Consider the following 26940-nt stretch of genomic DNA (forward strand, 5'->3'; position numbering starts at 1 on the left):
GGAAAAAGTTTGGCAAAAAACGCTGCACAACGAGAAGAAGTGACCGGACCCTGAGGAAGATGGTGGAGAAGGACCGATTCCAGACCTTGGGGGACCTGCGGAAGCAGTGGACTGAGTCTGGAGTAGAAACATCCAGAGCCACCGTGCACAGGCGTGTGCAGGAAATGGGCTACAGGCACCACATTCCCCAGGTCAAGCCACTTTTGGGCTACAGAGAAGCAGCACTAGATTGTTGCTCAGTGGTCCAAAGTACTTTTTTTCGGATGAAAGCAAATTTTGCATGTCATTCGGAAATCAAGGTGCCAGAATCTGGAGGAAGACTGGGGAGAAGGAAATGCCAAAATGCCTGAAGTCCAGTGTCAAGTACCCACAGTCAGTGATGGTCTGGAGTGCCATGTCAGCTGCTGGTGTTGGTCCACTGTGTTTTATCAAGGGCAGGGTCAATGCAGCTAGCTATCAGGAGATTTTGGAGCACTTCATGCTTCCATCTGCTGAAAAGCTTTATGGAGATGAAGATTTCGTTTTTCAGCACGACCTGGCACCTGCTCACAGTGCCAAAACCACTGGTAAATGGTTTACTGACCATGGTATTACTGTGCTCAATTGGCCTGCCAACTCTCCTGACCTGAAACCCATAGAGAATCTGTGGGATATTGTGAAGAGAAAGTTGAGAGACACAAGACCCAACACTCTGGATGAGCTTAAGGCCGCTATCGAAGCATCCTGGGCCTCCATAACACCTCAGCAGTGCCACAGGCTGATCGCCTCCATGCCACGCCGCATTGAAGCAGTCATTTCTGCAAAAGGATTCCCGACCAAGTATTGAGTGCATAACTGAACATAATTATTTGAAGGTTGACTTTTTTTGTATTAAAAACACTTTTCTTTTATTAGTCGGATGAAATATGCAAATTTTTTGAGATTTTTGGGTTTTCATGAGCTGCATGCCAAAATCATCAGTATTAAAACAATAAAAGACCTGAAATATTTCAGTTGTTGTGCAATGAATCTTAAATATATGAAAGTTTAATTTTTATCATTACATTATGGAAAATAATGAACTTTTATCACATATGCAAATTTTTTGAGAAGGACCTGTAGTTCACCCAAAAATCAAAATTCTGTCAATAATTACTTACCCTAATGTCGAATCATGAATCAATACGCTGATTCATAATGGTTCGAAACCGGCCCATACAAGTCGTTTTTAGTTTTTTTTTGCCCACAAAACCTTTTCTTGTCCCTTCATAAAATTATTGTAGAACCGCTGTAGTGAGATGAGCTTTGTAACAACATCTTTAGTGCATTTCATGGGTCTTGAGAGAGGAAATGATATTGGTGTCAATAAAGGCTTGTCTGAGCCATCGGATTTCAACAAAAATATCTTCATTTGTGTTCCTAAGTGTTCCTACAGAGGTCTTACGGGTGTCGAACGACATTAGGGTAAGTAATTAATGACAGAATTTTAATTTGGAAAATGGCCCTATAGGGGAACATTTAGTTCTCAGTGAATCACTTTGGTGGCTGGTTCCTAGAACAACCTGGTGCGAAAGCCCCTCTTGATTATCATGCATATTAAAAAAGTTAGTTTTTGATGTTCCCTAATCGCTATACAGTGGCCGAGAGAGTTTGAGCTGCTAAATTTCACAACACACCCAAATATTTGTGCGTTTCTGTATTTGGTACTTTGTGAAATTATGCAGCACATTTCAGTAACACTTTAGTATAATGGTCATTAGTTAACATTAGTTAACTGCATTAGTTAACATGAACTAATAATGAACTGCACTTATAAAGCATTCATTTATTAATTAATGTTAATTTTAACATTTACAATTTCAACATTTACTAATACATTATTAAAATCTTGTTAACATTATTAATGCACTGTGAACTAACATAAACCATGAACAGCTTTATTTTCATTAACTAACGTTAACAAAGATTAAGAAATACAGTAATACATGGTTAGTTCATGTAGTTAGCAATTTGCTGATGTTTTTGCTATTTTCATGTTTTCTTCAGTTGCGGCATGCTGAGCTCTCTCGGCCATATGCTCCTCTATTTCTAAGTCCTCCAAGTATCTCTTGAGTCTGAGTCTAATTATTTTGGCCGTTGTGACTCAACACTACCTTTTTGGTACTACTCTGAAAACATAACTTTGTACGCAGTTCTATTCTTCTACCAATGACAACAGTGAATAGCTATCTCAGGTAGCGCTTGAAAATGGAAAAACACATTCCTATGTATTTGACTCTGATTCAAAAAGCTCCTTCATTCTTTCGTGGCCCATTATCTCAAGAGCCTAAATCTCAAACCTCTTCAGTCGACTCACCTTACATGTCAAAATGCTCTCTTCCTTCCTGTACCGCACGTCACGGCTACTGCCATCATCATTAACACCCAATTACCCTAATGGTAGTCGGCCTGGGTTATTAATAGTGACTATTAGCAGGGCTGACAATTCCACTAATCACCAACACCAGCACGAGCAGGACACGTTTCCAACATCAGCCAATCAGCTATGCGTCATTTTGCCCGATGCAGCATAATGCATTGTATAATGTATTGTGCTGCATTGTAAACACACTGTAGAGAGCACAGGTTTATTCCTGTGGTACAATACCGTGGTGGATGCAAGCGTGTAGATATCGCGCCTGTAAACAGGACGGAAAGGCCACTGACAGTTACAAAGAAGTGTGAGTCGCTACTTTGACAAAGTGGGAGTTTAATATACTTAAATTTGTGGCTGAATTCCAGTTATATGAGAATGGCATTATTGAAGCAAACAAACAGAAGTGTGTGTGCCAACAGTTATGGGTCCTCGTGAGGGGCATGAGCGGGCGTCTATCCAAGTGGAGCACTGCCAGCAATGTCTTTTGGAAAGGTCACATTTGTAGAAGTGTTCTTGTGGGTCCCTGGCAGATGACTGTGACTAAGCCTGCAGGCAGGGCAATACAGCTAACTCCCAGCATGCAATTCAAAATTAAAGGCAGGGAGCCTGGGTAGGATTGAGGGGGGTCATCTTATGTGAGTAATCGGACTGAACTGATGTGACAAGGAGGGAAGGGACAGAGGGAGAGAGGAAGAAGAAGAGGGCAAAGGGGATCTGTTTTGAGAGATGGCTAACATGTCATAGACATAGAGAGGTGAAGAGGGTGTGAGAGAGATTCACGGGTTTATTTACAGAAGTCAGTGCATAGACTCTCCTGTTTATTAATGTCAGTCTCAATCATGCTTCTGCAGACCAGATCCTGCCAGACTGCTGTCAGCGTGCCAGCATGCTTCACTCTGCCCACAATCTCTCAAATGATTATTCTCTCTCAAGGCTTCAGATACTCAGCCTGTTTAGCTTCCAAAGAAACACTTCTTCAACATGTTTAACAAAAGCATTGTTTGAGAGCGGTTTCATACAAGACAGCCCAAACAGAGAATCCATGTTTATTTTCCCACAATGGACCTTAGAGTGATACACCTGTATCAGCAGCTGAATAAATGAGCTGGGATACTTCGTGTAACAGTTAGTTCTGATGTTGTGAAGATTATATCCCTCTTGTACAATTATAGCAAGTCATTTTATAGTTATTGGTCCAGATTACGGTTAATTAGTTAATGAAATAGATAACTAACAATGAACAATGCATTCTGAGCAATCATTAATGTTTGTTAATGTTGATTTTTACATATACTAACATTTTTAACATTGCAAATTGTGAATTTTATAGAATAGTATAAAATGAACTCAAATAATTAATTAATAATTAACTCAATATAATAATTAACTCAAAAAATGAATCAAATAATTAATACACATATGTATACATGTATATATGATTATGTTGTAAAAGCTGGGGTCAGTAGGATTTTTGCTCACCAAGGGTGCATTTATTTGATCAAAAATTAAACAGTGATATTGTGAAATATTATTACAAATTAAAATACCTGTTTTTTTAACTTTGTAAAGTGTGAAATATTTTATATTTTAATTTAAACCTGTGATGGCAAAGCTGAATTTTCAGCAATCATTATTTCAGTCTTCAGTGTCACATGATCCTTCAAAAATGTTAATTTGTTGCTCAAATTATTATCAATGTTGAATACGGCTGCTTACTATTATTATTATTATTTTTTGTGTGGAAATCTTTATAAAAAAATGTTCATCTTTGATTAATAAAGTTCAAAGAAACATCATATACAGGTCCTTCTCAAAAAAATAGCATATTGTGATAAAGTTAATTATTTTCCATAATTTAATGATAAAAATTAAAATTTCATATATTTTAGATTTATTGCACACCAACTGAAATATTTCAGGTCTTTTATTGTTTTAATACTGATGATTTTGGCATAAAACTAAAAAAATTAGCATAGAATGAAAAGGTTCTCTAAACGATCTTTTACTAATTAACTCTAAACACCTGCAAAAGATTCCTGAGGCTTTTAAAAACTCCCAGCCTGGTTCATTACTCAAAACCGCAATCATGGGTAAGACCGCCGACCCGACCCTGTCCAGAAGGCCATCATTGACACCCTCAAGCGAGAGGGTAAGACACAGAAAGAAATTTCTGAATGAATAGGCTGTTCCCAGAGTGCTGTATCAAGGCACCTCAGTGGGAAGTCTGTGGGAAGGAAAAAGTGTGGCAAAAAACGCTGCACAACGAGAAGAGGACCGGACCCTGAGGAAGATTGTGGAGAAGGACCGATTCCAGACCTTGGGGGACCTGCGGAAGCAGTGGTCTGAGTCTGGAGTAGAAACATCCAGAGCCACCGTGCACAGGCGTGTGCAGGAAATGGGCTACAGGTGCCACATCCCCCCACATTCCCCGGCTTAAGGCCACTATCGAAGCATCCTGGGCCTCCATAACACCTCAGCAGTGCCACAGGCTGATCGCCTCCATGCCACGCCGCATTGAAGCAGTCATTTCTGCAAAAGGATTCCCGACCAAGTATTGAGTGCATAACTGAACATAATTATTTGAAGGCTGACTTTTTTTGTATTAAAAACACTTTTCTTTTTTTTATTGGTCGGATCCAAAATCATCAGTATTAAAACAATAAAAGACCTGAAATATTTCAGTTGTTGTGCAATGAACCTAAAATATATGAAAGTTTAATTTTTATCATTACATTATGGAGAATAATGAACTTTATCACAATATGCTAATTGTTTGAGAAGGACCTCTATTTGAAATATAAAACTTTTGTAACAATATAATTGTCTTTACAGTTAAATGTCCTTTTTCCTAAAATAATAATAATAATAATCTGACTGAACTTTAACTTTTGAACAGGAGTGTACATGGTGATGGGGAAAAAAATGGAGATAGGAGAAAAATGTATATTTCAATGCCTGCGATTTTTTTGCAAATGTTTTGTGTTCCACCGAGAAACTTTTTTCGCTCTCAAAATGTTTTTCTTGCATTCACTCAAGGTTTAGGATGAGTTTTTTGGGATAATGCATTAAAAAACACTTTTTCGAAGGAAGGAAAAATTTCTCAGGAGGATGGGCATATTTTTATGAGCGAACGGAAAGTTTATCAGGGAAATGCAAAATTTAAAAAAAAAAAATTTCCCCTCCAGTCTTATATTTTTCCACTACCATGTTTATTAAGGGACACAGTAGTACCTATAACGGCAACAAGTCAAAACATCATGAAAATGTGAATTCATGTTTTTTTAAATTAAACATCACACATTACTTAAGCTAAAAATGGACAAATTAAACAATTCTACTTATTTGTGCATGCTTTCAGCTGGTCATGAAGGTACTGAAGAAGGCTGATGATAGGATCATGCATGACATCAGTCCTCTGATTTGATTGGTTAATTGGCATCACTCTACTTGTAGTCATGTTCCAGACCGGAGTACTGTATGTGAGCGGTGCATGGTATTGGAGAGGGAGCAGTTTTTGTATTTCTTTTTTGTGTATTTTAGCGAGCCAAGAGCAGGTTTTTGAAAAGCAGAGAATGGGTATCTTCTCTTATTCCAGGATCACTCGAAGCAGGGTTTCTTTCACTACAAATTGAAATGTCCATTAGAGTATTAAACAAGATAGTTCGACACACATTACAATAATGCTAATGACATCTACTCGTCTTACAATATTCTGAGGGAAACAGCCAAAGACTAAAACTATTCCAGGATTAGTGCAAAAAGTATGAAGGTTTTAAATTTTAATAACCCATTGAAAATCATTTAGATTTACTAGAGCCCATGGGGACTGCTGGCTTCACACCTCCGCACTGCTGTTATATCGCTGCTTTCAACCTTTGCGCACGGAGTTGTAGCTATTACATTATCAACATTAAAAATTAAAGGATTTATTACATATGAAAGCGGAAGCGCACAAGTTTAATTCTTCATGTATTATTACATTCCTCTTATAAGAATTAGATATCTCTGTGGGCTGCAAATGTCAGCGACAGCTGCACACAAACATAACTAATGAAGTTTAACCACCCACAAACCAATTACGATCCACTTCAGAAAGTTCCCAATTTAGTCTAGACTTAAAGTACTTAAAAGTGAAAACTTTTATTCATATATAAAGCTTTGTCCTACAACTTACTTGGCCCTGACAATATTTATTAAGGGAACAATGGGATTAGTAGATGGAAAGAACAGCATCAGACACCTACATAAGGAGCATAAGGTTTCTTTTACAGAAACTAGAGGGATGATACTTATTATAAGGCAACTACTACAATACAGCATGTTTTGGGACACTTTTTGGGTTGCTGCTCTAAGGTGCACTATATTTATCGCTTATGGTTCTGGCAAGCGTTCAGGAACTGATGCGTCATACCTGGGTGCGGCCATTTAACCACTCACTTCTTTCATCGCCTGATATAATTAAGACATGTAACCAATCTGAGAGATCCTATTTCAGCACCTTCAAGAGTCTGAACCATCTCCGCTGAGAGATCACATACACTGACCTTGTTTTCCGTTATGATGTACCAGTGTACGCTTCGTTTCCTCCCTAGTTCATTTCAAGGAAAGTCAGTTCACTCGGTGGCGAATGGGGAAATACAAAAATCAACTTGAGAAACTCACATTTAAAAGACATATTTCAAATCAGCAAATAAATCTGATATGAAGCGTCCCATAAATGTTGATTCTTACGCCCACCGTATTGCTCATTACACTTTTTTACTGTTCCTAGTAAAATGAGTAAACCGTCTTATATGCAGCGTTTGTTTGTTTTTCAAAGAACGTTTGATTCCCAAATTCTGAAATAACCGATTAAAACTGGTTTCTTTCAGGTCCTCGTCTGGCATACCCGGACAGAGAAGGTCAACCTGGGTAATGAACCAAAGCGGCAGCAGGATTCGGTTTTTATAGAAGTCTAGCAAGCGACGCTGCACTAGGTCTGTCATGACACTGGATGGAGGCTCGCCATCGCTGGCACTTTCCAAAAGGATGGCCGCCTTTGAACTTCAGGATACCTGCTCTGGCGGAAAAGACATGCCGAGCTATCTCGGGTTCCTGTATTCTCTACTGAAACACTGTATCTGCTGGAGCTTCTCACTGTGGTGTCACACTGGATTATCTGTAAAGTGGTGGAGAAGAAACCATGGATAAGAGGTTTTCAAATGGCAACTCTATGTGAAAACTTGATCTTATTCCCAATGCGATAGTAAACTGACCACTTTCCCTTTTCCTCGGACTCTGAAAGCTTGGAGAATCAGATCAAGGTCTGTGAATGCAAGGAAAAGGACCAGTTGCTTGAACAATGTACAGAGAGGTTGGGTGGTGCTGAAAATAAACTGCCCATGAAAATAAAAGGAATAGTGCATATAAACTCTGCATAAGACACCATTACAGGGACAGAACTTTTGGATTACAACTGTCTTTATTCCAAACGACCCTCTTTAAAAGCAAAAAAAAAAAAAAAAAGAGGAAAAAAAAAAAAACTTTACAATAAATGCGTCTTTAGACAAAATGATCACACAATAGTTCATGGCTATTTACTGTTTAATGCACGGAAATAACAATATTCTGTCTCTGTACTAGGCACCAGAAAATGTAAACACATTATAGAAATAAACCTGGATGACACGTTGGGGATGTTTAAATTATTGCACAGCAGAGAGACCCTGTCGGAGAGGATAGAAGCTCTGCTACAGCGGCGGGACTGACGTGTTCAACTGCGCGCTTTTGTTCGGTCAAAATGAGCTGGCTAAAACGACAATTCCTTCCCCGAGCCCCTTTCTATTGACCCCCCCTACCCCCCTTTTTCCGTGCGCCGTCACAGCTGTACAGTCGTCCAGGTTTATTTGTCTTTCACTCACTGTGCTTCTCTGTAACGCACACATTAAAACATCACAGTAAAGATGGAGTTTGTCATGGAGCTACACGGATGCGGTGGGGTGAGTGGCCAGAGAGAGGGGGCGAGAGGTTCGTCTATCTCATGATTACATTACATTACATGGGTCTATACAATATCTGCTACAGGGTTCTGGGACATCGGGCTACAGAAGATAGGGAAAGGAGGGGGATGTTACAAATATGATAGCCATACCTCTGTCTTTTAAATACTATGACTCACTATTTGGTAAAGATATATTAGAAGCCTGTATAATTGGTCCAGCAGCTTTCTTGTAGCTGATATGTGATTTGAACCCCCCAAAAATATATATATATATAGAAGAAAAAAATTGCAAATAAGACGGTCAAAGCTGCCAGTCTCTTACACGCCATACTCTCGCTCACTTGATCAATATACAGAGGGCAGGTTGAATCGATGCTCTCCAGAGTAGTAATAGTTGGAAAGAGAAAGGGGGGAAATGACAGTACATGGATAAAACTCTGGGTGCGAGTGGTGGTGAAGGAGAAGAGGAGAGACGGAGGGATGTGGTGCCCCTTGTCCTCCGTCATCCCTCATTCATTTACTTCCAGAGTTGGGTGCTGAGGGTCTGACCAGATGGGGGTGCCACCCAGCCGCCCATGGGGGCACCAGGTGGACCAAATGCCATCGGAGCACCGGAACCGTTCAGGTTAATTCCAGACACCTGTTGGTTAATCTGAAAAAGACAAGGGGGAGAGAGAAGCGTGTGAAACATCTATAGACAGAAGACTTGTTAGAACAATATTTGATCTGGTCCAAAACCAAAAGACAAAGCCTTTTAAGACACCATGGGCGCTCTATCAACAGAAAAGTCTCCTAAAATACCCAATTTCGGCTGCATTTTTTGCCAGCATCACATGCACCTTTTGTGGAAAAGGCAAGAATGTGCTGCAATTCGCTCAGTGGGGGAAAAAATAATTAAATAACATTTAATTCACAACATTCTATTGAAAATGTATTTAAAGATTTGAATTAAATAAAAAATATTTATTACATACGCTACCATTCAAATCTTTGTCGCTTTTTAAAAACGTATTTTATGCTCACCCAGGCTGCATTTATTCGATCAAAAATACAGTAAAAACAGTAACCATTGTGAAATGATATAACTATTAAAAATGATGGTTTTCCATTTAAAAATATTTTAAAATGTAAATGAGGGAAACCATCTTGGTCCTTGGACCTTTATTTAGTGATCGCAGAAGGTGCTCTTTGGTTGGGTTTTAAACTTGTATTTACAGAAAAATAGATCCAAGGCACTTCTGGTTCAAAGAAGTTAAAAAGTCTTTATTCAAACCACGTTTCACTCTAGAGACCGACTCTAAATGACTAAAACACTGATGCATTTCGGGCATTCAGCCTTCCTCTGAGCGTGTCAGGTACAAAATGAGTCACAAATGAGTTTTCTATTAATAAATATTTTTTATGAATCCGTGATGGCAAAGCTGAATTTTCAGCAGTCTTCAGTGTCACATGATACTTAAGAAATCATTCTCATATACTGATTTGGCAGTCAAGAAGCAATTATTATAATTATTATTATTATTATCAATGTTGAAACAGATGTGCAGCTTAATATTTTTCAGGATTCTTTGATAAATAGAAAGAATATAATTTATTTGAAATGTCTTTACTGTTACTTTTGATAAATGTGATGTCCCCTTGATGAATAAAAGTATTACAAATTGAAATTGGTCACAAGATTGGATGACTGTTAAAGGAACAATCCATTTTTCTTTTTTAAATGGACAAATTTTTCCAAATCCCCAAGAGTTAAACAGTTCAGTTTTACTATTTTCGAATCCATTCAGCCGATCTCCGGATTTGGCAGTAGAACTTTTAGCATAGCTTAGCATATATAATTGAATCGGATTAGACCGTTAGCAAGACTTTCAATATTTTTCCTATTTAAAACTTAGATCATGTACTAAGACTGACAATTTGCGATTTTCTAGCGCAATATGGCTAGCAACTATACTCTCCTAGCGTATTCCTGCGTAATAATCCAGGAACTTTGCTGCCGTACCATGGGTGCAGCGACATTACACAACGCCTAAAAATAGTCCCCAGCACACCAAGCAGGTTGTCATGTTGGTTGTGTTGACGAAAGTTAGACTATTAAACAAAAATATCTGAAGTCTTCGGTCCTTTTTGAGCGAGATGCTAACAGTCTAATCAGATTCAATGATCTATGCTAAAAGTTTTAATGCCAGATCCAGAGATCGGCTGAATTGATTCGAAAACGGTAGGGGAGTTGGAGTGATCCTTTAAGATGCTGCCAATGAAGGTCCCAAGGTCTATTCTATTAAAAAAGAAACACACTTGCTTTTGGTGGAGTCTATAGTAGCATGAAAAGTAAAAGTGGTGTTTTTACACAATCAGACCAGAGATAAGACAGTAATTTCACCTGAGGATGGCCTTTCCTTTCAATGTTCCCTTTTCCTCTTTTCTTTTTTTCAGGTCACTAAGCTGTTCTCTGATCTTTAAACTCACTCACCCCTCTTATAACTCTTAGTCTCTCTCTCTCTCCCTTTCATTTTCTATACCTCTACCCTTTTCCCTCGACTCTCACCAGTATTCTTCCTGACGGGTCCTGTGGGGTGTGCTGGCTGTGGGGCAGCCCATCAGACACGTCTGTCTGATTTATACCGCTGTCTCTACAGCTTATAGCCAACAGAGAGAGAGAAAAAATAATGGTTTCAAATAAGCAGCTCCCCATTTTTCATTATTAACTTGAATTTCCGGAGACTAAAGTTTGTGCCATCTTTATCCAGCTGTCAAAATGGATTTTTTCTTTCTTTGCAATAAGAATTTGCTGTACTATGTTGACAACGGATGTACAAAACTACATAATCCACGAGTCAATTGGTTGCCTGACATATACAGAGGCTAAAATAAATTACCACCGTTTATTTCTCAAAACTAATTTCTTCACAGAGATCTGTGGATGAGAACGGAAACATTGCTCGCAGCACATGATCAGTGCAACAAGTCCAACAATAATGGTCTTGAAATATGTTGCTAAATGCTGTAGATTTGTGACACAGGCAGCGTTTTGATGACAGTACGGTGTTTTAGAGGGAGATGAGAGACTTTTTCATGCTGACAGTCTGACAGCACACTAAACCACTGTCAGCTGTCAGGACGCTAAAAACCTCTCGGCGACGGTGCGATCGGTCTCAAAAATTCACCCCCTTTATAGCGCCGCTTTCAAAAAAAAAGAAAACTTTAAACAAAAAGTCAACCTCATTCATTGAGTGGATGGTTGGTGTTTACATGATGTTTAAAACGATGTGTTTACCTAACTGCTTAGCCACTATTCAGCTCTTAACCAAGTCTGAGGAGCGAAACAGTGAAGTGTGCCAGTACACCGAGGTGAGCCAATCATAACAGAGCTCATTTACATATAACAGACTTAATGACTACACAGTTTGCTTAATAAAAAGTGGGTGAAACAGACATGAAAAACTAAACTACTACTATAATTATGTTTTTTGGTCTAACTATAATCCATCAACTATATATATATATATATATATATATATATATATATATATATATATATATATATATATATATATATATATATATATATATATATTTTTAGAAATTAATAAAAATTGTCAGCAAGGATGACAAGCATATTGTTCAAAACTTGCACATTTTTACAAACGATTTCCATTTCAAATAAAAGCTGCTATTTTGACAGGTAAGAAGAGCATATTAGAATGATTTCTGAAGGATCATGTGACTGCAGGCTGTAGTAACGATGCTGAAAATGTAGCATTGTCGTCACAGGAATAACACTTCAATATATTAATTGAAATACAAATGTAATGTAATATTTCACTATTTTAGCATATTTATGATCAAATAAATGTGGCCTTGAGCCTAAGAGACATCTAAAAAATCTTACCAAACCCAAACTTGTGAATGGTAGTGCATATAATTACTAGCCTAGAAATCTAGACGCACCCTAGCGGCAGAAAATTTAATTTGCCTGCAAGTATCGTCTAGGAACTCTCAATACCCTTCTGAGCTGTATTCCTCAGAATCTGGACGGGCCAATCACATCGTGTATAGAGTCGGCGGGCGGGGCCATAATGACGACGGCCGAGTTGCGTTTGCGTGCTTCTAGTAAACACAGAAACTGGCGAACGGCGGTCTTTCGAATCAGCTTTGACCACGACTCTGGAAGACTTGGAGTTAAGCTTTTCTCTGAGAAAAGAACAAAGAACGACACTGAAGTCATTCTTAAAAAGGGAAGATGTGTTCGGAATTTAGCCGACTGGATACGGCGAATGTTTAATCAGTCAGCGAGCTCTGTTTCACCTTCGTTGCTCTGGTTGGTGTAGAGCTATCCTATCGCATGCAGAGGGAGTTTGAGAGACATCCCAGTTTATCCCGCCCCTCGGATTGAGCCCTGTCTATGGTGAGTTTCCAGACCAAACATCTTGATGTGGGTCTGACTTGTCAGGCTATATAATTACACTTGGTAAACAATAAGTAGAGTTTACTTAATTTTTCTTTTGCAAGCTTTTGCGTGCATATGGAATCAAGTCAAATCTACTTAACCAAGAAAAATTAACAAAGGTAATAAGTAACTTTTATTTGACCAATAAAAGTCAGTTGAGTAATTTCTAATTTATTGACGTTTCCTTTGCAATACTTTTTACTCAAACAATATAACACTGAATTAAACCATGCTTTTAAAGTCTATTATTTACTTTGAAACTTCTAAGAAAATACCACAATATCTACATAAGAGATGTAATGCGTCATCTGAACACAGACCTCAACAGTAACACAATAACGGTAACATTCGATTGGATTGTTTTTTGAGTATGAATTTGTCAATATGAGTAGAAAATGAACTCCAAATGTCACAAAATGGCATGTTACTAAGCCTAACAGAAAAAAAGAAATGATAAGGCTGTGTAAATACAGCTGGAAAACAGCCAAAAAACCAACCTTATTAATTATTCAAGCCCCAGTGCATGATGGGAACACCAGTATCAGAAAAGTTGAGAACTTTTACTTAGTTTTATAATGTAGAGATTTAATTCCTACAAGCTTGAATTGAGGACTAATAAAGAATTTACTTTGTTTTTTTTTTATTCTTGCAAGAACTAACTTTTTCATATAGAAATTATATTAGCCTTTTCTCTAGTAGGCAATTTACTTCACTACAGAATCATTTTTATCAGTATAGACTGAAGGGAATCAATATTGATATGGTACAAAATGATAAAAAAAGCAACTTTAAATATACAGAAGAAGCAGCACTTGCCTTTTCCCATACATTCCTGAAATACAAACTACAACACATAATTCATCTGCCTCCTATTCGTGTTTAATTCCAAAGCACTAAACCCCTTCCTGAGGCAGTGAGGGAGGTTATCCATCACCGTGAACTCCTGGAGTGCTCTGATGTCTCACAAGGTGACTAAATCGCTTTAGGCCATGAAGTGTATGACTAGAGTGAGACAGTCAGAGGAAAAAAGAAAAAAAAAAAAAAGGGGGGGGGGAAATCTTTTTTTATATATAAAAAAATCCCTTTTTAAAAAACCTCCAAAAATACTCAGGAGGATCCACTGTGGACCTTCACTTAATTTTGTGCTCAAATGCACAGCAGGACATATTTGGCCAATCTCGTAATTACACCTGCTTCCTCCGCAACACAGTACTGCCTACGCACAGAGAAATAAGTGTGCCGTGAGTGTGTGTGTGTGTGTGTGTTTGTAAATACTCCAAGAGCAGTATTCAGCAGTATCAAACGCTAATGATTCTCCTCCCTGCGCACTGGCTCTCCTCAGACCTCCTCGGAAAAGAGGGAGACGCTCTGTGTGCTGGGTAACGAAGGAAAACATCTCAAGTCAGATCCTTCTCAGAAAAACAACACATCTCCCAGGAACCGTGCAACAAAATTACCCTCACTCCAGAAAACCATTAAGCAAACGCATTTCTTTCCTCAGCCGGTCTCTCAAAATACAAATGTGCAGCTGAAGGCCTATAACTCAGGACGCACGCGCTTGCATTGTGGGGAGGGATTTTAATTAAGGCCGTGTGAGTGTAAAGCACGCTGTATTGATTTATGATGTGTAATTAACCTCCCGGAGGCTGAAATCTCGGACTCCCTCCACTCACAGCCTCATACACAGGGGGTCATGGGCCACGGGAGGCAGGAGCGAGACGGGGAGATGATAGAAGTTGAGAGGTCAGAGTCACTGAGCCCTCGTCTTTAATGAGCCACATGCAGATGGGAGGTGACAGCAGATTAGATGAGGACTTTAAAAACCCTTATTATGAATCTCTGATTATACTCTGAGAGTGACTGAGACAGACTGAATGTGACAATTCACTTTGCACCTCAAAATGGTTCTGCAAATGTGAAAGATCTGATCTGAATAAGCTTTGTGGATACCGGGAGATGCATTGTGGGAATTGAACATGATGAATGGTAATAGGTTCAGATATGGATGTTCTCTCTATAAAAAGCAGATACTGATCCACTGCAGCCTGTGCGTCATATCAATGACTCATGGCAGATTCTGAGAGGTGGTTGGGTAAAAATACACCCCCAGAAGAACATTAAGAACATAACCTGAAGCTCTTGACCTCCGGTGTGTGACTTAATAGTACCGTCGTCAACACTATTTAATTATGACATTTTTTTCAGGATGCCTTTTTTTACCTACAACATTTTTTTGGTTCAGTTTCTCATGATATGATTGCATTTATCATTCGTTTACCAGATTTTTGAATGCTTCCTCTACAATGCATTTTGTAGCTGGCAAAATGGACAGACTATTTCCTTTTTGCAATGTAGCTAACTAGCTAATATCTGCTTTCAACAAACGCACTACCAGACAGATCTACCAATCCAAACTCAAAAGTACAACTAGTTTCATTAGGTTTCATTCAGCAAACAATACAGCAGCTTATATTTACAAGTTGCAGTTATCCTAATTACCTTTATCTTTATAAATGCCAATTCACACCGCACAGACAAACAGCAACAAACATGTTTGTTGGATTTTGTCAGATCAGTGTGTTACCCCTGTCTGTGTCTGGTGCCGTTCATCGGGGTTTGTTTTTACCCGACTGAGCGTGTTCAATCACTGTTTGTCAGTGTCTTTTGGGGCAGTGTAAACATGAGTTTTTTGTTTTTTTTCTAAATTCTAAAACCAACGGACAACTTGTTTGTTGGTGCTTCTTGGCATTTGTACTTATTAGTTGTAAGTTTCCTCCTGAGTAAACATTCCTAATGATGCTTCAATTATAAAGTCTCTTATGCTCACCAAGGCTTGTCAATACTACTACAATTTAAAAGAATTGGTTTCTATTTTATTATCTTTCCAATGTCCTTCAGAAATGATTTGAATATGCTGATTTGATGCTCAAGAAACCTTTCTTATGGTCGAGGCTGAAAACAGTTCTGTTGCTTAATATTTTTGTGGAAACCATGACTAATTTTTAAATATAAAATTCAAAAAAGCATTTATTTGAAATCTCTTGTAACATTATTATTATATCCAAGGTAGCTTTTGATCAACTTAATGCATCCTTGCAGAATAAAAGTATGAATTTCTAAAAAAAATTATAATAAAAAACTCTTACTGGCCCCTAAATTCTTGAATAGTAGACAGTGGGGCAGAAAAGTATTTAGTCAGCCACCAGTTGTGCAAGTTCTCCCACTTAAGATTAGCCTAGAAATCTAGACGCACCCGAGCGGCAGCAAATTAAATCTGCCCGTGAGTGTCGTCTAGGAACTCTCAATACCCTTCTAAGCTGCAAATAAATTCTTTAAAATCTAAATGTACCAAAAGTCTAAGGGCCCTATCTTGCACCCAGCGCAATTGACTTTGTACACCGACGCATGTGTCATTCCTATTTTGCACCCGCGCAAAGCGCGCTTTTCCCTCCACAGAAGCACGTCGCTAATCTAGTGAATGAACTTGCGCTTCCTGGGCGGTTCAGCGCAAAAAAGGAGGCGTGTTCCGGCGCAAACAATCCCTGGTGCTATTTTGCTGTTCCATTAAACAATTGCGCCACTGACCAGAAAAAACCTAGTCTAAAGTCAGTGGCGCGTTGCACGTTGTTCATTATTCTATTTTAAGGGCGCATGCTTTACCATAATGTATAGCGTGCACAACGCACATACACTTTGCTCATGTAATCTACACAGATGCAACAGTTATTTTTGCAAATCATAAATTGTTACACTAAAAAAATATTAACACATGAGATGACGGAAATCATTGTGGTGTGCCACGAAGATGTGAAAAAATAGGCATAAATCTAGCTTACAAATTATTCAGGCTATTGTATTAATTAAGGATCAGACCTGTTTGCCCAATAGTGGCAAAAAAATAAAAACATAAGACATATGTATATAAGGACATCTGACAAATTGGTTTGTCCGTCCGGAAAAAAAAATCGACTGAAAAACTGAAAAAAACTGTTTAACCGACGCCTATTTAACCAACGCTATTTTGGGTGGGTTTCTCCCATCCCCATACAACACAACTTCTCTGTCTTTCACTGCTCTTACAAGAACATAAGTCTCCTCGGCTGTGAACCGCTCCTGGCGTGCGCCTGGTAAATACGCTATAATAATAGCAATCCATAATGGAACTTGCGCACCTGCTTTTAAAGGGAATGTTGGATGACGCTCTGATTGGTTTATTCACGTTACGCCCAAACCACACCTATGAATAATGAAACTACTTCAGACCAACCCATTTTAGATTTGCGCCCCTGTCATGACAAATCCTGTCCCCCTGTGAAATCGTGTCCGCAAGGACCCCAAGAGCGATTCTATTGGCTGAAAGGAATTTTAATAGGTAATCTGTTCAGAGCCTGATTACAATTCTTACACAATCGCGTTTTGATTTTTGCTGTTTAAATTGTTTTAAAATAGTCTTTAATGTCTTACAAAGCATATGTTTCATATATTAGTAGTAGGGGTGTAACGATACGCGTATTCGTATTGAACCGTTCGGTACGAGGCTTTCGGTTCGGTACGCGGTACGCATTATGTACCGAACGGTTCTTGGACTAATTAATTAGATTTGGAAAATAAAAAAGTGTGTGAAATATAATAATATGCGTTCAACAAGGTAGCCCAATAACCAAAACGACATAACAGGCAATGCCCCTGACACCGCCGAAGTGAAAGAAAAAAAAAAACACAAAATATGTTTTAGGCTGCTCAGTCAGGTGCTCGCTTACTCAGTAGGCTACGCGCTGAATGCTCGTGGCAAAATAATGGCAAAATGGCAATTGCGTTTAACAAACCAGAAATAGAAGATCCTCCAATAACCAACAGGTCTGGTGTTTGGGTGAACTTTGGATTCTTGGTAAGCTATGATGGTGTTGGCAAGATTGATGGATTAAAAAACAACGGTATGTCGCATTTGCTGATGGTACAGCAGCGGGAATAATCCATGTCATGTCAATCAAAGCCGACAACAAGACGATAAAAAGGAGAAACAGCCACAAACTATCCCACAAACTATCCCCGCAGCATTTAGACAGACATTTCCAACTTATTCAAATGGCAAAAGACATCACCGCGGCGAGTGGTCCATTTATAGCCGCGCATATGAGACCTAACGCCCGTTTCACACATACTCCGTCTGCAGTGCGTGTGCGGTGCGTATTTTTTTCCGTACCCATGTTAACGGATGTCAGCTTTCAGACTGCACGCGGATGCTGTCCAGGTGCGTTGCGTCTGCAGCAGTGCACGGATCGTTTTCGTACCGAGTCTATTTTTTGCTGCGCTGCGTTGCTGCATTAAAGTTATAGAACATTGTTCGCATTAAAATAAACATGTACTGACGCGAAAATCTAGTAATTTCACCACAGATGCATCTCATTTAAAATATACTCTTGTTTCAAAGTCAACACATGGCTTTTTTTTCTCAAGTAAAGCAACAAAACGACACCTTACCTGGCATTTAGGTTAAAAAAATGTGCCATAATGGAGAGCACTCGTACTTTCTTGGAGGTGAAAAGCAAAGTTCTTTTTGACCTGCAGGATTTCTTTTAAAAGGGTGTAAAAACGAAAGTAAAGACTAGAGTCGGCTGTTTTTGAATAGACTATTGTAAGTTTCTAATTTAAAATGTTTGTGATTTAAGGCTATAACCTATGTTTAAATGTTTTGCCACTTGTGTGAGCTAAATCTAAAGTATATAAATATGAATAAATGAATTTAATAAAATGTTTAAATGTAGTAGGCTACGTAACCTGACTTCTATTAAAGAGTAAACAAAGAGAATTGGAATTCTGACGAGGCATGTTCAGTAAAAACTTTTGGATTTTAAATAAAAAATAATGAATAAATGCTGTGTTTGTGATATGCAACAGCGGATCAGTTGCGGACTGCAAACACAGCATATGTAAAGCACTACAGGGTGTGGGGCTCCTGCAACGCACACGCAACGCAACACGCACCGCACACGCTAATGTAAAGAGCTAATGTCTTATTCCTGTAACTACATAGAAGATGGGTAAAATCATACAACAACAAAAAATCATACTTTGTTAGTTTTAATAAAATAATAATAAAAAAAGGTAATTTCTGCCAATTTTTTCTTTTTGCTGTATCTAAAACATACCGAACCGTACCGAACCGAACCGTGACACCAGTGTATCGTATCGAACCGAACCGTGAATTTTGTGAACCGTTACACCCCTAATTAGTAGTATAAAACTGAAGCTATAAGTGCTTATATAAGTATATAATTCAGAACATGTTTTTGCTCCCAATATAGCAATCAATTAAATATTTTAAATAAATGTTTTGCATGTGTACTTAGTATGGCAATGAATTCATAGTTTATTAGTTTATTATTTAGTTATTTTTGAACAATTAATTGTCCAGAACCATGTATAACAATTTTTGATCAGGCATTTAAAACCGCTACCAGCGGACACGATTTCACAGGGGGACAGGATTTGTCATGACACCGGGCGCAAGAGCCATTAACCCGCCGGGAAAATATCAACAGCGCCGAGACCCACCCACAAAGTTACTTGCACTTCACGCTTTGACACTTGCGTTTCAGATCGTTAAAATAGGGCCCTAAGTCTTATATCATAGACTTAGTATAGCATAGGATGTTTCTGTAGTGCAGTCCAATCCCTATTTTATTTATTTTGCTATTTACAGGTCTAAGGCTGTCATAGAGAAAAGTGTGAATAAATAAGACATTCATTTCAGTGACTGTAGGAACATTTTATATGTGGTATATTGGTTACAACACCATGACATACCTGTGCCATATTCCACTGCCCTTGCTGACCTGGCTGCATGGCATACATGTTTTGAGGGGGCACCATGCCCTGAGGTCCCATCATGCCTGGAGCCAATCCCATCACCCCCGGCTGTGCATTGCCCATGAAACCATTAGGCATTGTCATGCCGACCATCATGCCCGTATTCTGGCCCATCATAGTGCCACCTTGGCCCATGACAGCCCCCATCATGGTAGTGGGCGGCATGGCTCCTCCCATGCCAGGGAAAGCCTGGAAGTTCCCCTGTGGCTGCGCAGGGAACTGCATCTGAGACGGGCCCATGAACATCGCAGTCGCTGTGGGAGCAGAATTGCACAAAGGTACACAAATAAGACTTCCACACAACGACATGTTCAATATGTTCAAAGAGACAAAAACAGAAGCAGACCAGAGAACACGGACACACAAAGCATCACAGAAAGAGGAGAGCAATCAATATCTGTACTAATGTGTGCAGTTTCTTGCCCCGAGCACAGAGGAAATGGATCTTTGAGACAGGAGAGGTGTGAGGGATGAAAGGGGACATATAAAGCGCCCTGATGGTGGAGAATTGGCAGCTTCTTCATTTTGAGCATCTGAGGTTTTGGGAAAAGTCCTCTTTGAAGAGCAGGGCAGGAGAAGCAAGCAGCTTTAAACCACGTTCAGCAGTATCAGAGTGCTGAGACACGCAGTGCTTGAATTATTGATATCCCCATTAAAGTAGGGCTTCTCAAGAACCTCGCTTGCTTTCTCTTTCTCTCAAACACACACACTCCCACAACACCATTAGAAATGGACTCTAGACGCATAGAGCCATTTATAGATCTGCATTTTCTCGCTCAGATCACTCATTCTCTGAGGAATAAGAAATTGGGACTCTGGAGGGATGGCTGTACCTTGTGCAGGCTGTTGTGGGACGGTGCTGGAGCCATACAGTGAGAGAATGGAATCCTTGGAGAGAGGTTTCTTGGCCGAGTCCTCTGCTTTGCTGCTCCCGCTGGTTTCGCTGAACAGGTCCAGATCACCCTGTGCTGGAGCAGAACTTCCTGTGGCCGTAGCACCTGCCACAGCCCCTCCGGAGCTGGCTTGAATGCTCCCAGCTGCCTTACTGGAACTGACCTGCAGAGCACAGGAGACGGTTGACTTAAAGACACACACACACCTGCTAATGCACTCTCAAACAATAATTTCCTGATACATCAATAAACTCATTAGCAATCACACATACACATGGATATATCTGTGGGCATTAAAATCATGAGCCAAATGAGGTATCTCTACAGACTTCCCAGTCTAAATGGTAGGAAACCTGTGCCAAATCAACTGGATACAGCTCCAAACAGAGAAGAGAAGAAAAGAAATACTACTAACAGAAATGCTCGTTTTAAATTACATATTTTGTATAAAAAAATTAAAGTAAAACATTAAAAAACAACAAAAAATAAATAAATCATTTTAAAAATGAAATATTAATTAATTTATATTAGTTTGCCCCCCTCAAAGCACAGCTCACACAGAAGTCACTTTAAAACCAAGCATCTTTTTATGTAGAAATCTTTTGCTCTAATGTAAAATTGTTATTCATGTGGATTCCTATTGAAATGCCATCATTTTGCCTGAAAAATTCAGAAATCTAAAAAAAAAAAAAAAAAAGAGATGCCAAATCAAATCAAAGTTGTTTAAAAATATCCATCCTGTATAAACTCAGACAGAAGACACACACACACACACACACACACACACACACACACACACACACACACAAAGATGAAAGAAAGGCTTCATCATCTTCAAGCAGAGAAATGACATTAATTAGACTGCAGCTGTGATGAATGAATAGCTCAGGAAGAGGAGACAATTCACCGTTTACACAAAGTTACAGCACACACAAATAGCAGAAGATAGAGGAGACAATCAGTAAGAGGCAGTTTGTGTTCAGTCAAAGCACCTGCATCCTTTTACTCAATTACAGTCGTGTGAAACTAGACTAAGAGCCAAAAAGCTGCAGATGGTACGGCTGATGCCATGGTTACCCTCCAAAAAGCAAGTCTGTCAATATGAAACTTGAGGGAATGTTCTAGGCCTAAATCATAGTTCATAAGTCCAGGAAAGTCAGCATGCTGATTTGTAACTTACTGACTCTGGTAGCGCATGGCTGAAGAAACTCAACAGTGGCCCAAGGTCATGTTTAGTGATGTGCATGACCAGGGTGAGCCTTGCTGAGATTTGGCACAGGCTCCATTCCATTCCTGATTAAGAACCAGGAGGGCATCACACTATTATAAGCGGGACTAAGGTACGCTACGCTGGCAACACACCATGCTACATATTAGCCATGCCAGGTGGACTTCATGAAACCTGTGTCATTGTCTTTTGTCTTCAAGGATATTTATATGCTTATGCTAAATTTAACACGTTACACCCGAAAACAATTTATACAAATATACTCAATTTTGTTGCAAATGCACTTCGTTCAAAAGTTTGGGTTCAGAAAGATTTGTGAAAAGATATTAATACTTTTAATCAGAAAGAATGCATTGTTATCGGCAATGATGTGCAGATAACATTCATTGGTCCACATCTTGACTCTCTATCACTAAAAGCCAGTAATCAGGCCAAGAACTTCAAAAATCCAGTTTAACAGTGACCTAACATGTTAACAAAAACATATTAGCATTGTTACTAAAACGGCATATTATCACCTCAGAAACATCTCCAAAGTAAGTGACATTCTCTCCCCTTCTGACAATGAGAAACATGTTCATGCGTTTGTAACGTCTAGACTTGACTACTGAAATGGCGTTTTTGCTGGCTTACAAAAGAGCTCTATTAAAAACGCACAAAGAGTTCAGAATGCAACTGTATAAATGCTAACTTGCTCTAAAATTAGAAATCAAATTATTCCAACACTCAGATCTTTTCACTGGCTGCATCTGCATGCATCAATCAGGATTGAATTCAAGATCCTCTTACAGTTTATAAATGTAGTCATGGAACTGGCCCAATATACCTTTCAAATTCATTGAATAAATAATCCAACAAGATCGCTTCAAACATCAAATAGCAATTTGTTGGTAGTGCCAAAAACAAGGCTAAAAATCAGTGAGTCAGCCTTTAGTTATTTCAGTCAAAAATAATAATAATAATAATAATAATTCATTATATTTATATAGCGATTTTCTAGGCACTCAAAGCGCTTTATATAGAAGGGGGAATCTCCTCAACCACCACCAATGTGCAGCATCCACCTGGATGATGCGAAGGCAGCCATATTGCGCCAGAACGCCCACCACACACCAGCTGATTGGTGGAGAGGAGACAGAGTGATTAAGCCAATCATTATATGGGGATTATTAGGAGGCCATGATGGACAGGGGCCAATGGGCAAATTTGGCCAGGATGCCGGGGTAACACCCCTACTCTTTATCGAAGGACATCCTGGGATTTTTAATGACCACAGAGAGTCAGGACCTCGGTTTAACGTCTCATCCAAAAGGCGGTGCTCTTTTGAGAGTACAGTATCCCCATCACTATACTGGGGTTTTAGGACCCACACAGAACACAGGGTGAGCACCCCCTGCCTCAATAACACCTCAACCAGCAGCGACCTGGTTTTCCCAGTTGGTCTCCCATCCAGGTACTGACCAGGCTCAGCCCTGCTTAGCTTCAGTGGGAAACCAGTCTTGGGCTACAGATATGGCTCCATAGTCAAAAGCTATGGAACTCTTCCAGACAACCTACGAGCGAACGGCTCACTTTAAAGTATCTCAAACCACGTGTTCACTAGGGCTTTTTTATGGTTTTATTATCTTATTTCTATTATGTGATTTTATTTTTGGCTAGGGCTTTCAGGGTGGAAGAGCTTGAGAGAATTGGGGAGTGATATTTTAGATGCAGTCTCAGGCATGAGGGTATAACACAAGGACGCAGGCTTGTTTAATGGTGCACATGCATGTCTACAGGTTTGTTAGGATGCACCACTCCAGTAGAGGTGGAAAAAAAATGGATGCCATCAGAGGCAGACGGTGTGTTTAGATGCTCCACTCCGGTAAGGGTGGAAAGACACTAGGAAGCCAGGGCTTGCTGCTAGTATAAATCGCAAACTGAGGCTCTTTGACTCTTTGAATTTAGTCAGCTTATTTCTACATGTGTATGTATTTTTTTCGGTGTATTTCCTCTGTATATTTCCTGTTAAGCCTTTGTAAACACTGTTTTAAAAGGTGCTATATAAATAAAGCTTTGCCACCACAAGAATAAATTACATTTTAAAACTAATTTTTACTAATAATATTTCATAATGTTACTGTTTTAATTGTATTTTGATCAAATAAATGCAGCCTTGGTGAGCATAAGAGACAAAGGAAAGAAACCGCCAAAATGATTTCACAGGGTCTTTTAAGCACTAAAGCTAATTATAACTTTTCACTCTCCATAGAGAGTGAAAAAAAAAGAGAAAGGCAGATAAAGAGGGAGTGAAAATGCAGAGGGGAGAATGTGCCACATCATTTGAATTCAAATCGAGCAAAAACAGATATGTGTATCAATCGATTTTCCCCACAAAATCATCCCACTCTAGTATCATTAAGTGGCAAACATGCTTACTCAGATGGCAGATATCGAACAGGCCATTCTCTGAAGTTCACTGCTCAAGTACGTGCCTGACATGAGCTCATAAATAAAACTAAACGAAAAGAGCGTGATTCAGAGACCGTCTCCCTTCTCCTGCCGTCTATCCATCAGTGTCCTGGCGCTTCGGGCACGGAAATGTTCCACAGAAATCAGAGACAAAAAGGCAGGGTTGGGAGGACGGGGTAGAGGTTGGCAGGGACACATGTGGACACTCTCTTCCCATTAAGATGGGTCGGCGATACACAGCTCTGCTCTTAGGTATGCGGGAGTAACACCTCCAGCTGCTGCTGCACCAGTCGCCACATCTGATAAGAACCGAGCAGAGCTGAACACGGGTGAACAGCACTGCGGCACGATAAGCCAAACACCGCCTCGCAGATCTGATACGCAAACCCCTCGGCTGATTAACCTGTGAAGGCTGACGCTAACAAATGCATACTACAGCCTATAATGGGTTCATGCTTTGATATGCACAAGAAAAAAAGAGATGAGGAAGAAAGAATCACACAAACTCTTGACAGCTAGTCTCAAGACCCCAGCAACAAGCAAGAACATACTTGGCAGGAATGAGCCTTTTTTTTAGGCCCCATTATAAAAAAAGAGATGACATAAGCCCTTTTCTCTATTTGTAATATGAGTGACATTTGAAGGGATCCATCGGGGGTCTGCAGAGGAACACAGGCAATGCTATTAGAATTAAAAATAGATGAGGAGTGGGAGGCCAGGAGACCTACACTCCTGAATTCAGAGAGAGGAGCAGACATCGCCTCTATGCTATATGAATGAGAGGGAGAGACAAAACGTTTGTTCTTACATGGACAGGTCTTTAGATTATTCTGAGAGATGTCCACATGAATGTGCATCTCAAAAGCATCCTACACAAATATTGCAGTTTCCTCTTCTACATATATATCCCACAAAAACATCAACACTAGGGCTGTGTCACTATAATATTTTATAGATAGAACGGGCAACAGAATGATGGAACAAATGACATATGGACAAAACAATAGAACGATCAATAGCTTGAACGATAGATGGATAGATGGATAGATGGATAGATGGATAGATGGATAGATGGATAGATAGATAGATAGAACATCAGATCGGTAGAATGAACTACAGAACCGATAGGTAAAATGAACAACATATTGTTACAAACAGGTGGAACAAACGGCAAAACATTACATAGAACAAACGACAGAATGATAGATAGAACAAGCAACATAACAGATATTATAGATAGAAAAAATGACAGAACGATAGTGATAGGACAACAGAACGATAAATAGCAATAATGTAAGAACAACTGACATGCAAACAAAAAATAGAACGTTAGATAGAATGATAGAGATAGAACGACAGTATGATAAATAGGAAGAACATAAGAACGACTGATGGGTTGAACATTAGACAGATAGAACGATAGTTAGAACGATAGATAGATAGATAGATAGAACGATAGATAGATAGAACGATAGATAGATAGATAGATAGATAGATAGATAGATAGATAGATAGATAGATAGATAGATAGATAGATAGATAGATAGATAGATAGATAGATAGATAGATAGATAGATAGATAGATAGACAGATAGATAGACAGATAGATAGATAGTTCTGCGAGGAGGAATGGGCAAAAATTTCAATCTCTCGATGTGCAAAACTGATAGAGACAAGCGACTTACAGCTGTAATCGCAGCAAAAGGTGGCGCTACAAAGTATTAACTTAAGGGGGCCGAATAATTTTGCACGCCCAATTTTTCAGTTTTTGATTTGTTAAAAAAGTTTGGAATGGCCAATAAATTTCGTTCCACTTCATGATTGTGTCCTACTTGTTGTTGATTCTTCACAAAAAAAGTAGTTTCATATAATTATGTTTGAAGCTTGAAATGTGGCAAAAGGTCGCAAAGTTCAAGAGGGCCGAATACTTTCGCAAGGCACTGTATATATATATAATTTTTATGGCTGAAAAGTACATTTTTCATAAAATATATAATCTACTCTTGAGTGCAGTATCTACTCTCCAAAACTTGCTTGTGTCACCCTTTTAACAGCAGCAATTACGTCAGTGTAATGCATTGAATAGTGCTGTCGCGTATTAAAACTCGCGTATCATTCACCAACAATCAGTGTGGCACCAAACACATAAATATTTGATCTATCCCTCCCCCACATTAGCACAGAAACACACACGCGCCATACAAACACACAGTGCAGCCTGTATTTCACTGTGACATTCACAGAGCACCATGCATATTCCAGCTCTATCCACCCCCAAACACAATTCACTCGCTCACTCATACCCACAGAGAGGGAGAGAGAGATTTTATGTGCAACAGAGTAGGCTTTGTCTGATTAGCAGCCCCACACAGATAATTAGCACTCTGGTGGTGCTGTGGGCTGGGCTAATCCACTTTTCCCCACAGTCCCCTTCTGCCTGGGAAACCAGAAAAACCTGAGCACAAAAAAAAGAAAAGAAGAAACAAAAGAACAGAAGCGCCCCAAAATCACAACTGCGCTAGGTTGTATTTGGTGAAGATGGCTGTTCGCAGCAGTGGGTGCAGACTGGGTATGTGCCAGATCAGAGTCTGGCAGTGCCACCCTGCCACGGTCCCACTGCAGCTTAGAGTCTGAGGATCAGTCAGCAGGAAAGAGCGGATGAGACAAGAGGCC

General features: G+C 39.3%; 2 protein-coding genes across 6 annotated transcripts in view; one reads left to right on the top strand and one right to left on the bottom strand.

Annotated features, from left to right (window-relative positions):
• b3gat2 (beta-1,3-glucuronyltransferase 2 (glucuronosyltransferase S)) overlaps nt 1–8066 on the top strand; it is a 27439-nt gene extending 19373 nt beyond the window's left edge. Inside the window, exon 4 of the mRNA XM_067421296.1 lies at nt 7267–8066. Coding sequence (XP_067277397.1) covers nt 7267–7353 — 87 coding nt within the window. The 3' untranslated portion in view covers nt 7354–8066. The remainder of the gene's footprint in view (nt 1–7266) is intronic.
• smap1 (small ArfGAP 1) overlaps nt 7961–26940 on the bottom strand; it is a 130947-nt gene continuing 111967 nt past the window's right edge. For all 5 annotated transcript variants that reach the window (XM_067421292.1, XM_067421291.1, XM_067421290.1 and 2 more), the window contains 3 exons: nt 20529–20751; nt 19633–19949; nt 7961–9027 (listed from right to left, as the gene is read on the bottom strand). In XM_067421292.1, the coding sequence (XP_067277393.1) occupies nt 8893–9027; nt 19633–19949; nt 20529–20751 (675 nt within the window). In that variant the 3' untranslated portion in view covers nt 7961–8892. The remainder of the gene's footprint in view (nt 9028–19632; nt 19950–20528; nt 20752–26940) is intronic.

Source organism: Pseudorasbora parva, chromosome 17, assembly GCF_024679245.1.
Source record: "Pseudorasbora parva isolate DD20220531a chromosome 17, ASM2467924v1, whole genome shotgun sequence".
Lineage (NCBI taxonomy): Eukaryota > Metazoa > Chordata > Actinopteri > Cypriniformes > Gobionidae > Pseudorasbora > Pseudorasbora parva.